Source organism: Haliotis cracherodii, unplaced genomic scaffold, assembly GCF_022045235.1.
Source record: "Haliotis cracherodii isolate W230 unplaced genomic scaffold, xgHalCrac1.p SCAF_1, whole genome shotgun sequence".
In the NCBI taxonomy this organism is placed as follows: Eukaryota; Metazoa; Mollusca; class Gastropoda; order Lepetellida; family Haliotidae; genus Haliotis; species Haliotis cracherodii.
Window position 1 is genome coordinate 81,909,695 of NW_027266264.1, and position 14,020 is coordinate 81,923,714.

The 14,020-nt window shown below is 38.6% G+C and overlaps 1 protein-coding gene across 4 annotated transcripts in view; it reads right to left on the minus strand.

Annotated features, from left to right (window-relative positions):
• Positions 1-14,020, minus strand: part of LOC139446082 (heterogeneous nuclear ribonucleoprotein K-like) — a 56,506-nt gene that overhangs the window by 6,670 nt on the left and 35,816 nt on the right. For 3 of the 4 annotated variants that reach the window (XM_071227396.1, XM_071227550.1, XM_071227474.1), the window contains exons 3-6: positions 3,665-3,783; positions 2,207-2,263; positions 1,248-1,291; positions 667-739 (exon numbers count right to left, since the gene is read on the minus strand). In XM_071227396.1, coding sequence (XP_071083497.1) covers positions 667-739; positions 1,248-1,291; positions 2,207-2,263; positions 3,665-3,783 — 293 coding nt within the window. Of the gene's footprint in view, positions 1-666; positions 740-1,247; positions 1,292-2,206; positions 2,264-3,664; positions 3,784-11,554; positions 11,740-14,020 lie in introns of those variants that run through there. The other variant, XM_071227626.1, reaches the window with a different exon arrangement.

Sequence of the window (14,020 nt, forward strand, 5' to 3'; positions counted from 1 at the left end):
CACCATGACATAGTAAGTTGTTCAATGCAAAACATAAACATCACACCTGGGCAATGATAATGTCCATTTCAAGTACAACATTGCAAGAATCATGGGACTTTTATCATTAGCCACAACAGGATAGTGTGCTAAAATATATCAAAAGAGGTAAACTGGCAGAAGTGAATAAATGCCATATCACATTGTTCTATCATCACTACAATTCCAGGAATGAAAAAAGAAGAAGGAATTTCTTCAGTGCAATGTCAGCTCAACATTGATAGTTACAACTGCAAAAAATCATGGAAGTATTTCTATTCCATCTGGTGCAGGCATAAACCTTGAGTTATATTGTCTCCGCAACAGCTAATGTTGGCAGCGGGAATCACACTGGCAATGTCAGGCATGTCCACAAGCCATATTTAGCTTTCAGGAAAAACCAAGACACCATTTCCTTGAGTCAACTATTGTAGGATCCAGAATAAAGGTGCGTTGGAACGTGATCACTGCCATATCAGTTAATAGATTAATGTTCTGATAGATTTCTGCAATTTAATTCTATATAACTTTATCTTATTAAATATACAAAAACACAAACATGGCTGTATTGTTAATCATTTCTGGTGATAAAAATAACTTAATTTTCCTGTGAAGTATCAATATTGCGTTGTCATGGTGAAAGCGTACCTCTTCCAGATTGGGAATGACATCAAGTATACACTCCAGTACAGTGCCGAGGTCTGCGCTGACGGAGAGAATGCTGCAACAGTAGTATGATCACAGTTACAGGGTCGTCAGAGATGCACACAAGACACAACACAACATTCACGCTATGTGTAAGATCTACAAATACCAGATGTTAAATTCTCCATGTTGGACTCGGACTTGAAGAGTAAAATTTTGTTAACTCAAAACAAAACAAAATGTGTTAAATATGCATACCATGCTAACTTCTGTAACTTTTTCATGTACTTTAACTGTATTTCTTTAAACAAATGACAACACATAAAAGAACTTAAATCCAAAACAATTCACGGCATTCTTTGCTGGCAGGCATGACTTCGGGTAATTTTATGAGGTCAGAAAAAAAGTCTGGCCAAGGAACTTTCTTCTTATTTCAATTTTATTACAAGGGCACACTCTGGAGCTTATAAAGGGTTCAGAGGAAGTGTTTTCCCCCACAAAATCCAACAACCCCTTGAATACCCCACTCAAACTGGGCAGTAGGCTGTGCGGGTGTAACCAACTGATGTAGACAGGGTGCATACCGTTCCGGACCGTCGCTATCTGGTACCGTTACTGTGGCTTTGAACTTCAGAGGGCGAACCATGATTCCGTGTCAAGGACATTCAGACAATCAGGGTCAAGGCCATTGTTTGATGGGCGGGCGGGCGAGAGTTTGGGGTGGCGAGGAGGAAGGAAGGGTACAAGAATAATTATCAGATCTTCTACACAAAATATATGGGCAAGGATCATACTTAGTCATTCTGTTACTCACATTCTGAGAAAATAAAAAGGCATGTCATTATCCAAGAATAAGCAAAAATTGAAGCATGGTAATGACACAATGTTCTAAATGGGCTCTATAAATGGGCTATTTGATTACATTTGGCCAGAGTGGATGGCCCCTAACAACATGAGGACCCCAGGCAAGAGGAGGAACAGGGCCAAAATCATTGTATTATATATAAAATTACCTTCAAAAAGAAATATTTTATCTACATGTTTTCTTTGTGATTATCTCATTTTTGAATTTCATTTACTTATTTTTTTCAATTTATTGCATAACAGTGTCCAAGCCAAACAAAAGTTAAACATCTTAAAGGGTTCAAACAATTATGTTTCATGAAACAATTTCGTTTAACATATATGATTGAACGGGAATAATCCACAAACTAGTGATACCTAAGGACAACTAACTGCTTTGGAGGTATACACTTGCAGCAAAACAATCACTGTAGAGCTACAGCAGAGGACGTGGACTCTGTTGAGCGACAAATTGGACACCTCAGGCAGTGCCTGCAAAGCTTTAGTTGGAAGTACTATGAACTTCACGATATGTCAGAAAACATAGTTTTCAGGGGTTTGGTGTACTGTCACTTCAAACTGTTGTATTAGTCAAACTGTTGACATGTGCTATAATGACGTGCATGTGATATGTTATCTCTTACAGTAATTGAAAACAGTAACAAGGGGGGTAACCTTAGTCTGTTCATATAATACTCACATCACTTCGAAGGCGTTTGATATTCACTCCTCCTTTGCCAATAATGGCACCTGCATTCTGAAAACAGAAACTTCCTTTTGAAATACTGGGGACAAAATTCATAACACGCAACTGTAAAGAGTGTTATTTCAAATAAGGTTCTGAACCCAAAATATGTACTGCATCTGTGACCCCACCCCCTTGTATGACTGTATGAATCTTGAGTCATCTGGCTTGAAATCACTTATTAGATATAGGCTACTTCTACAGTTCAACAGTTGGAAAAGAGATTAGGATTCTGAAACTCATAATCTTTTCTTCCTTATATTCTTGGGTTCAGACTTGCTGCATCACTACTGATGATACATGCTGAATATTATCTTACAGGAAAATCTGACAATAACTAACATAAGTGGCACGTCTAGCATGTCCATCTGAGAAATTGTTGCAGAGTGGCTTCAGATTTTCCTTCAACTTTCTAATCGATAAAAAATGACTTAGGAATAGTTTTGCAGCAAGAATACAGCAGATGCAGAGCTTGCTTCACTATCTCATCAAGATCCAATTTACGCTGTTCTGAGCTTCTTGTAATGGTAACACAATTATAGCGACAATCACTCAAGTCCCTTTGGTCTCAAAAACATTCCTACCCCATTAGCAAGGAGAGTTCCGTATGGTGATTTATTGCCATATTTGAGGCAGTGTATGGAGGCGATGTAAGGAACATGGTCAATCCAACAACATGAATAAATCATTGTCCCCAATACTGCCATTGTTGTTCAACAGATCAGCAACACCCAAAGCTCTCGATTAACTCACAACATTGCACAGGTGAAATACTAATGGCAGCCAAATGAATTTGTGGCAAACAGTTTACCTGAATTATTCATTAAGATCCTATAAATAGACCATTAACCTCCTACATTATAAAGATTTAATCTTTGTTGCATTGTTTGGAGACTTCAGGTGCTAAGGGTTAATCTGGTTCCGAGTCCCACCCCCAAGACAGAAGTGGACACAGGATGCTTGTTCATTGACATCTTCCACCGGCACACAGGTGAACAATAGCCCAAGGAGATGGACGGCACAGCATGGGGGACTGATGTGGACATTAACCACTTAAAGGCCACGGTCAACAGCTCTTCATCGAACTTGGGCACGTGCCCCATTATAGAAGGCTGCTCTCTGACTACTGGTTCTTTTGTACAGCCCTATAATGACTCACATACAAGATGATTAGCAGAAGCTAACACATGAATAAGTTCTTGTTCAGACTTTTAACAGAGAAAAAAACCCTATCCATCTGAAGTGTTATTGCAAATAATCACCAGGTCACAAGGACATATGCTAATCTGATGTTGAAATGATCTACAATAAACTAATAAGCCAATTTTGAAACGACACATCAGTACATTAACAGAAAGATTAGCATGTATCATTTTGTTTCTCAGCTGCCTGGGGTATCATAATGCAACTAACCTTGCTTTGTATGAGCACTCTCAGATCCACCTTGGGTCCCTCCCCTCTCTGCCGCTTGGGGGCACCACAGTTCCCTTCCTCCTCTTCTCCACCTTCATCTAGGGGGCGTTTCATTCTGCCTGAAAGGACAAAGTTTTTACATGTAGTAATAATATTAACAACAGCTAGTAAGCCTCACATCTCAGCGCCTGATAAAATTGCTAAAATACAATTTGATGCAAATTAATTTGTGTGCTACCTACTTTTTATATTGTGAACATAATAAACACAAGCTCACATAAGCGATTGCAGGGAAAGAAATACAATCCAAACAAAACTTGTGATAAATGCACTTGACTCCCTCAGAAAAGAATGTCTCCCTATGGCTTTGAATTGCTTATTCATTATTTTCCGACCCCGCTATCCACCTTAACTGACAAATCCAGTACGCAGCCGATGTCCAGCTATGTTCAACCATGGTGTTGAGGGCTTCAAACTTTATCTAGCACATATCTGGCACACTTAAACAAGGATATTTCCATATGTATGAGCAAGTGAGACAGATATGAACAAGAAAAGGAAACTAGTTTCACCTGAGTTAGCATAGACAATGATTAAAGACTTGAGCAGGTGGTCGACTGGTGACCTCCCACCTCACCATGACCGGTTGTCATGCAAGAGGCACCACCTCCAACATATTAATATCCTAACAACTGCTATTCACTTAATTTGCTGGAGAGTAGGCACCTGTTTAGTTGATTACATCCCAGCAGAAGCTGAATAATTGATAGATGTGGCATGCTAGCACCTCAGGCAGGCCCCAGGTAGCCAACAACATACACCTTACGCAAATTTTAATACCAGAAATTTGACGAGGAGATATATCAGACATTAACACAACACAGTGATTTAAAAAAACAATATTAAAGAGAGAGAATTTCTGATTTCAGGTAACAATGGCACCAAGTCAATGTAAGTCTAATCATTGTTATAAGAGTGTATCGTATTATTTCCTTCAGCATCATTGTTTCAAAGTTCCTTCTAAATGCTTGAACTAATCTAAAAAGCCATTTGGCCTACTATCAATACTGGTAATTTCTAACTTGGCTATCCACGGCCATCAAGTCAAGACATGGAGCCAGTCAGTCTGGTGGGCTGGACGCACTAATTTAAAAAACTAATGCTACCCAATATTGGCCATCTTGAGCGGACAGACGCCTTAAAAGCAGAGCCATTATGATCGGTAACATGGTCAATGGAACCTGGTCTTTCTAACTGTGGGAAAGAAAAGGCTGGGGAACAAAGAGCCTGTTACTACACTCTGCTACCTGAGCAGACAAATATTGGTGGTGGAAGCCAAAATCAATCTCTAAGTCTGCCTGGGATTGTGTGGATTTAATTTTTCTGTTATTCCCTTTCTTTGCATTGTTTCTCTGTTCCTTTTCATTAATAATTTCATCTGTTGACCTTTCTTTTCAAATTTTGTTCATTCACTCAGTGTTGCTTGATACTGCTTGTGGCATTTCCTAGGTATGAATAAACTATAACAAACTGGATAGCAAAAGGAGTTCTACAAAAGGTTGCATTATTTATTTCTTGACAATCAGGTAGATGTCTTGTTGCAATTGTAAAATGGCCTCATCAGCGGAAAGTCGTGTTGATCAACGAAGAACAAAACAGCAGGAAGCCACAGGGGGATTTCCAACTAAACAATTCACTAACCAAACAAAACATTATTTAGACACAAAAGGTAACAAGGCAGAAAATATTTCCAAATAAATATAAATGAAACCTCATTTCCAGAATAGAAGACAGGACAACAAAGAGATCCTGTCTAATCAGTTTGGGATACAAAAGAAAGGTTTAGCCGAGATTAACCTTGCCTCAAATATCCCCCACCTAAGATCTGTAGTTGAGTATTTAGCATCATTAGATGAAGCTATTGATCGCCTGGTCCCTTAGTGTCAGACCCCCACAAACAAAGGCAATTTTTTGTTTGATTCATTGTTTTACATTCTGAGGCTGAGCAAACATAGAGGCCTGTTGCAGGACCTGGACTTCCAATAATCAGGTGATGGTTAGATTTGATAACTGGAGGTGGCACATGCCATCATAATCTGACTGATTATCTTCATCAACCTGTGATAGCCAAACTTGAGGCTCAGTTAATACAAAACTGGACAGACAACCATAGACCAGAAGGACATTTCATGAGGACATATCCAGTAATAGTACAAGAAGTATGCAACAAAGATGTTCATTTTTGAAGACATTTGTTACTATAGTGCAATCAGCTAACCATGTACAACTTGGCCATTTCATGTGTTACCAGTATGTGTAAGTCGCGAGAAAGCATGGCATGTCTAAGGTTACTTTGAGGGTCTTCTCACTAAAAGAATACTTGGAGGGTCTTCTCACTAAACTACAACATTTTAAATATTTTTCAGAAGCCATTTCACATATGTGCCTTTGGTTTCTGCAGTTTGATACAAAACTATCCAACCAAATTTCAGTTTGACAGCAATATTTCTATTCTGTGGAACAGTATCAGGTAAAGGGAGCCTTATGTTCGATTTTGGCATCAATACCTGGAGGTGAAAATCAATGTGTTTTGATTGATCACACAGTGGACACGCAGTCTCTGGCAACTCACAGCCAATTAGAACTCAGAGCAGCTACTAGCCAGGCAAGCCATTTCCCTCATTTCAAACCAAAGCTTATTCTATCACCAGCAATGGTTATTAATCAAATCTGTCGAAATAAAACTTGTTTTAGTTTCCAATTAAGGTAAGAATTTCCATGAAAACTGTGTTATTTCAGCATGGAGTCGGCCTCTATTGCTACCTGCATCAAACTGACGGTAATTGTTTTCTGTTGAGGTTTACAAGAGTATCAGAACTCATGTAATCTGAATTAACTCTGCGGACATTTGAATGCCATCTACTAAACTACATCGACATATAATCAAATCGGTTGGTTTGACACAATCATGGTTTGCGATGTAATTGTGGAAACTATCACTGTATCATGCTAGAAGTCCTTGCACAGCAAACCTACAAATACTTAAGAAATTACTAAGATAATCCATGTATTGGTTATTGATAATCTTCAACAAATATTTACTCGAAAGACAAACAAATGGAGCCTATGCTTGGAGTCAGTTTCCACTAGAACCACCTGGAGGAGCACGTCTCCTGTCTGATCAATAAGACACACATGGTCTGGACACATGACTGTGTGGTAGGGTTGAAACGATACAGCAAGGTGATGATAGATGCGTATCACGATACATAGGTCATGATACAACATGTATCGCGATATGCATATTTACGCCAAATTGTGTGGAAACATTTTGACTCTTAATATTTTAGATCAGGTTCAAAAGGAAAAGCTAGCTGTAGACACATGTCCGTAGCGAATATTCTTATTAGTGAACTTGAAATGCTAATTACTGTATAACACATTTTGCAATATTTGACTGACAAAGATGCTGGGGTTCATTGAACTGATACAGAATAAAAGATGCATCATGTATTGTATCGTGTATCGTATCGTTTCTACTCAACTGGATGGGTCAGGCATTACAGAGACACTCTCTACCTGACCATCAACTACCAACTATAAAAACATGTTTTAATTCAACAAATATCCAATGAAAATGATATTCTGTAAGTAGAAGTAAACTTGACATGTCCAGCTATTCCAATTTCCATGAGAGTTCTGCCAAGACCTACAAGCCCACTTACTGCCATCATAAACTGTGATGTAGTGAACAGCACATAGAAATTGTAAACTATCCCCTACTATAAAAGCAGTCTCCCTACTGTGCAGAGCAAATGAGGCCTACCATTACTACTTTCAAAGTCCTACTCCTGGCAGAGGCTATTACCACTGACTTTATAGATTGGTATGGGAAGCATAAATGACTAGACATTACTTCATGTTTATACATGATGCATGATTCTCATTAACTGTGGGCAATAGAAATGATTCCAGATAACAGTTCAAGATAGTTACCCCTACAATCCAGTCACCATTACAACATGTTTATACATGATGCACAACTACATTATCCCATAGTCGGATGATTCACTCAGAACAATCATGAACATTCTGATCAAGTACCTGGAACTCACTAATAGTTCTGGTTAACAGTTGATGAAAATCCACAACATACACATTTACTGGGCTAACACATATCATACAGCTTTCACTAATGGAAATCGGCTCCTGCTAAAGCCTCTAGCACTGCTACTATAGGCGATCAATGCTATATGTGAAGCCTGAGTGTATTTAGAAAAGATTAAAAGCAATTAATGCATGACTGAGACAGGTATTGACGATGCCAGCCATGTGATAACCAGAAACAAAGGTCCAAAGCTGAGTTACAATGTATGGTCGACCACAGAGGTGTTTAAACAAGGGGTGATGGTCGGGTAGTCAATACCCATTACTCCAGGGTCAGATGATCGAAACAGTTTCATTTCATTGTTAAACAAGCCATTGTTATAAGTGCTTTGTTTGACTACACACAGCATAATGGCCACATTTAGGACAGTGAGCCTGAATGGGCCTTCATGTCTTCCCACCCATGATCAAGTTATTATCATCAGCCAGGTATGAAGGCCAGCCGTTAGATCAGGCTGCGGAACAATATGCACTCATTGCCACATAAATACTTTATGCCGCTCTTGTGCATATGCTCCAAGACACAGTAGCCTGACACAAGTAGCAACAGACTACTGGGAGAGTGGGACAGCAACAATGTAGTCTCCATCAGCAGATCTCTACCATTATGCTGTTGCATGACAACTGACAAACATGGCCCATACAAATTTGTCTGCTTTGTCTCATCAGTATTTCAGTTTTGGACAAAGCCGTTTGAACCTGTTTGAAGGACAAATGCAGTTAGAGCATTGCAAGACGTGTTCAGAACAGATCAATTTTATGGTTCAAGCAGAGCAGAAGCAGCAATCTTCAAGTCTGGACTTGTTTGAACACCTAATGGTCATGTAATTTAAGATGACATTTCCCACAAACTTTTCTGCAGCAAAATGTGTATAATAAAGAACAAAATTATTTATTAATGATGCCAGTTCCTGACAGCAATACAGTAAGATAAGAAACATTTATGACCTTGATCAAAATGACCTTTGAATCACCTTCATAAAAAAAATTACTTAACAAACAGGGATAAAACAGAAGTTCAAACCTGAAACTAGCCATTCAAAATTAAGAATTCTTTTTACTCATAAACATTGTTGTATTTGTTATTTTGGGTACTACACTTCCTGTAACAATGTTGTATAATTGACATAACTTTAAGATCATTAGGCCTGATGTCTTATTCATGAGTTACACTACACCAACCAAACAGTGACTATAAAGTCACCAGCTAACCTGACAATATATGCCCTCAGAAAACCATTTGCTGCTGCTAGCCTTACCTGGCTTGACTGAGACATGACAAACAAGAGGATCATATTTCCCCATCCCCCCCTCACCCTTGCCTCTCCTTTTTCACCCACAACAGGTGAGCATTAACAGACAAGATAAGTGCACTCATCAGATTTCCAATTAGTTAAGTAATGACTGATGTGGACACTGTAAAAGCCGCTCGGGAGGCTCTCTGGTGTCTCCTGCTCATCAGAACAGAGTGTAGGGTTACTCTTGCTCTGGGGTGTGGTAGGGTGTGTGTGTGTGTGTGTGTCAGTGTGCATGTGTGTCCTGCTGGGAAGGTACAACTGCTGTTCAGGTGGGGGAATCACCTGGATGAAGGTCTGACACTGGGAAGCTAGCACAGGAGGGCTGCAAATACCTACTAATGATCAACTTGGGTTATTACTGTAAAGGCCAAAATGTTTGACAGTGCTGATTGTAACGTCCGACCTACTGGGGGATTACTCAAAAGCAATGAAGCATGAGATACTCTCTGTCAATGAGACAAATATAGTAAGAAGATTTGGGATTGGCCAAATCTGGTTATTTTTACGACAAAGGTCATATAGTGTAATCAGTCAGTTAGATGACAATTATTTCATTGTTTTCAGTTTAAGAAGTGTAATTACTAATCTTAACTAATATAATAAACCAAAGATAACCTGCCATACCATATTTACATATCAGCTACTTTGTTGACAAAATACTGGAACAATCAACATATATTTGCATACCATGAAAGTACTCCTTAATTTTGATAAATTAGAGGAACACACTACAGTGAAACCTCCTTTAGCTAAATTAACTCGCAAAATCCTGCCATTGGTACAAGCAATAAGCTTCTTGACAAACACTGTCATATGCTGACTGATACTTACTTGCATGTAAACTATAGACAAATATTGTATGGTCCCTTGGATGTAATGTTAACAAAAATATACACATACAGAGGTAACAAGCGATAAATTTATCTGAAATCATAACCAAGTATATTTACATGTGAAAATCTGTTCAAACTTATATCTAAGCAATACTGCCCTTAGCCATCAAGAACAGCCCATATTGTGGTTATCAGATTACAGGAAGTCCTTATGACCTTTGATGTCTGGAAATGCATCTATAATATATCCATACAATAAACAATGTACATTCGGCCACACTGCCTCAAAACATGGAATACAAGTCTCGTCACATGACAGTAAAGCAGCATGCTTTAAATGAAATAACAAACAGGATCGAAGTACAAAGGCAAGGGTTGTGAAGATCAGTTTTGTTTATCAATATTGTCAGATGATCTGTATAATAAAATATCATGCTTTTGTTTGTTCTTATCAATATTTTATCATAGTGGAGTCTCCCTCAATCTTAACACTTGCAGAACTCCTCTAAGCCTAAGTGATCAGTGTGATGCAGATGTCCTAAGGTGTGGCTTCAAATAGTTTCACCTTCATCACACACCTACATGTAGTCTATCACATAAGTGGCATATGTCTTGACAGTCATTTCCGTTGTTGATTAAGTATGATATGAGAATCACATAAGACTAGACACAGGCATTTCATGTAATCACTGAATTATTATTTACTTCAAAATACTGAAAACTTCACATGAATGAAATACCAAAGAAAAGAGTAAAACAAAGCAGATAACAGGCAAATTCAATTTCTTATTTGGATATGCAGAAATTAGAAGTCTCACCTTTGAAAGAATCTCGGTTTTTGTTTTTATTACTGGTTTATTCATCAAGAATACTAGCCACAAGCAGGGACATAATGGCTGGTGTAAGAATCTATGCTCCAAGGAACAATGACAACTGTTCAGTGTGATTCCTACCTTTTCTACTCAGTCATCATTAATGGCAGAAAATGGACAGTGCTGTTTCTAAGCTAAATATAACTGTCAGCTGAGGTTTGGCTACTTCATTACAGATAAATGGTACTAATTCCTTCCAAACAATGCTCCACTTTTAATTCAGCATCATTCAGCTACTGCGCTTTTAGGATGAGACTACTACAGCCTGGTTTCAAGTTTCTAGTAATTCTGTCTCTGACATTTCCTTCCCCCTTATTCCTGCCATGGGTTCTGATGAGTCATGCAAGATGCTATTTATACCTGGTGATACCTGACGAGTTATATGACAGTGTTAGCTGCACAGGGATCAATTCTTGCTCTTTTAGTCCACATCCACATCCACCCCCACTTCTGTTTTTGCAATATGTGATAAAGAGAACACTTGACAAAATAACATAAAACCTGGAGTGTGGATACAGCAGTGCCATTATTGTTCCTTTGTAACACCAATACCATACAGACAGACAAAGCTGTCAAGGAAAAAATGACATCTTTGTCTGTTCAAAATTATTGAATATATCCAAATACATTTACAAAATTATTAAAGTCCAACTTAGTACAACAGGAACAAAATGATTGCAGAAAATGAGAGAGAAACAAAGACCCAGTCTAATGTCTTACCTGTGCAGGTGAGATAACGAGGCCAGCCTCCTCCCTGATGGCAGGTGATCACAGGTACAACTATCGTGTTTGGTACCCCATCTTGTTACTGCTACAGGCAGCAAACACCCCCTCCCTCCCTCTGTTGGTCTTTCTCCCTGAACTGACGAGGGGCAACTGACAGAATGCCTACCTGGACAGGTAATGTAGCCCAAGCATGCAAACTACCTGTAAATGATCAGGTTGTCTCTACCTTCACCAACCCTGCTGTTGACAATCTGTCACCTAGCAACAGCCAATCAGAATGTGCCAGCATCCTGGTTGTTAAATGATGCAGATGAAATGCGGGTTCATTGAGCTGAGTATGTACGTAGACAGGTGTGGCAGGGAACCTTGGGTAGCGGGACCCAGGGAGGGGGCAAAATATGGGGATTAAAGGGGAGGGGCTCCACACAGGTGTTTGTCAGAAAAGGAATACTGCAATTATTGTCATTCACAATTTACATGTTTGAGAATTTACATCCTATGACAGGAATTCCACATCCATATAAGGAAGGAAAGACAAATGTGTTCGAAAATGACAATGGGAAAATGACCATACAGAAAGTGTATCTAAAGCACTGAGTAAATGAAAGTGCATCTGCCCTTTGAATGCATCAAGGAGGTGGCCAGGTGCAATGCATTTTAATGTCAATACGTGGTGACATTTGCTTGTCATATTACAGAAATACATCAGCAGCAGAAACACTGTTGTAGCTTTGTACCTTCATGCACATAGACAAATATTTGTGGGTCAGTACCGTTTATGTCTATCATTCCTAAAAGTTAAATCTTGACGACTTTGCCCAAAGACATTCTACACCTTTTTTTATAATTCCCAAAGATTATTCATGTCAAAGAGACAAGTAATACACCTGATCTTCAGCTGATGGGCAGATAAATAAGATCGCTGACCTAAAAAAGGATTTCACTTAATTCCAGTTTATTCAACGAAGCACTCCTCTTTTGGAATAGGTTTGATGCATTAGATCTAGTAGTATATGCATCAATTTCCAATTTTACAAACAAGTTACATCAACTATTTCAATAATGCTTTCAAGTTGCTTGAATAGTTTCCAGTTTCACACAAGGCACTATTAGTATTCTGAGGTGTCGAGAGATCCAACCCCCAACACAATAGGAAATCTGTGACAATGGTTCTCACCCCAAACCCCCATTCACCTGTATCCCTTCTACCTTTGTAGTCTATATTGGCCTGCCTTAGGAGTAATTAGACATCTGGAAAGTTGTTATACAGGATATTCCCTTCTCTAGCACAAATCTAGTTTTCATCAGAATGTACAGTCATGCTGTCACTATAAATTCACAAAAGCCAATAAAAGTTTTCTCACACACAAAACCCCATGCCAGTGTATTAAAGTAATGATATGCTGTTTGACAAACATTCATCAACAATGTGATGCACGAAGCATACTGTGAAGGGTATTTGTTTGGCGATGAACACGAGATGGGAGATGATTTCCTGCAACTGAAGTTGGCAATACAGATCAGTGCGAAGACCGTGGACCCCTTGGGACAAAAACATTAAGTGAAGAAAATTGGATGACTAAATTAAGAGCTATTATTGAAGCAATCTTTTCTCCAGGTGCAAAACCAACCAATGAATTCGAACTCATTGTTATAAATGATGGAGTCAGACTTCCCCAAACAAACAATGTTGATCACACTTGCAACAAAGACAAATTTCTGTATTGAGACTGTCCACTGAGGCATAACCACTGCCATGCATTCATTGCATTTAGGACTGACAGTACAACAAATGACAAAGGAATGATCTCTATTACCATTGAGGAATACATGAAACATTTCATTGTTCGCAAAATGCAGTTTAATACCATCACAATTGATTATTACACCTCCAGGGCACACGCTTTGATCAATTAAAAAACAATTAACTAAAACCCAAGTTGCATCATCACATAAAAGATGCAAGGTTTTTGTCCTTACTGAGAATTATATGACACTTCAAGTGAGGCAGAAAATATTTTTTTCCATTGTTTATCCCTGCAGAAGCATCATTTACAGAGTTGTTCTACAGGCCAGGATCAGCCTGTTCGCAAATCCACTGCTGTTTTATGATCATTGTACATGCCATGTTGTTTTTTTGTCAGTAAAATAATGCTTAAATCTCGAAGTCTTTGAAAGGCATTTAGAAGTGATACTAATTCTCTTCCTTAAATCTTGAAGTTGGTTATGGTAAATTTTAAGTCATACATCCAATCACTCCTATCACATAATGTAGATAACCTGTCAGTGTGTTAGACCTGTGTATATGTCTTCGGTTGAGCATGTTACGACTGACTCAAGTCAGTAAGGTAAGTTTCCATACATAATGACCCCTTTATATTAATTCAGATTTTCACATTCACTTACAGATGTCACACAACAATAAATAACCCCAAAAGCATGTGCAAATTTACTATTATT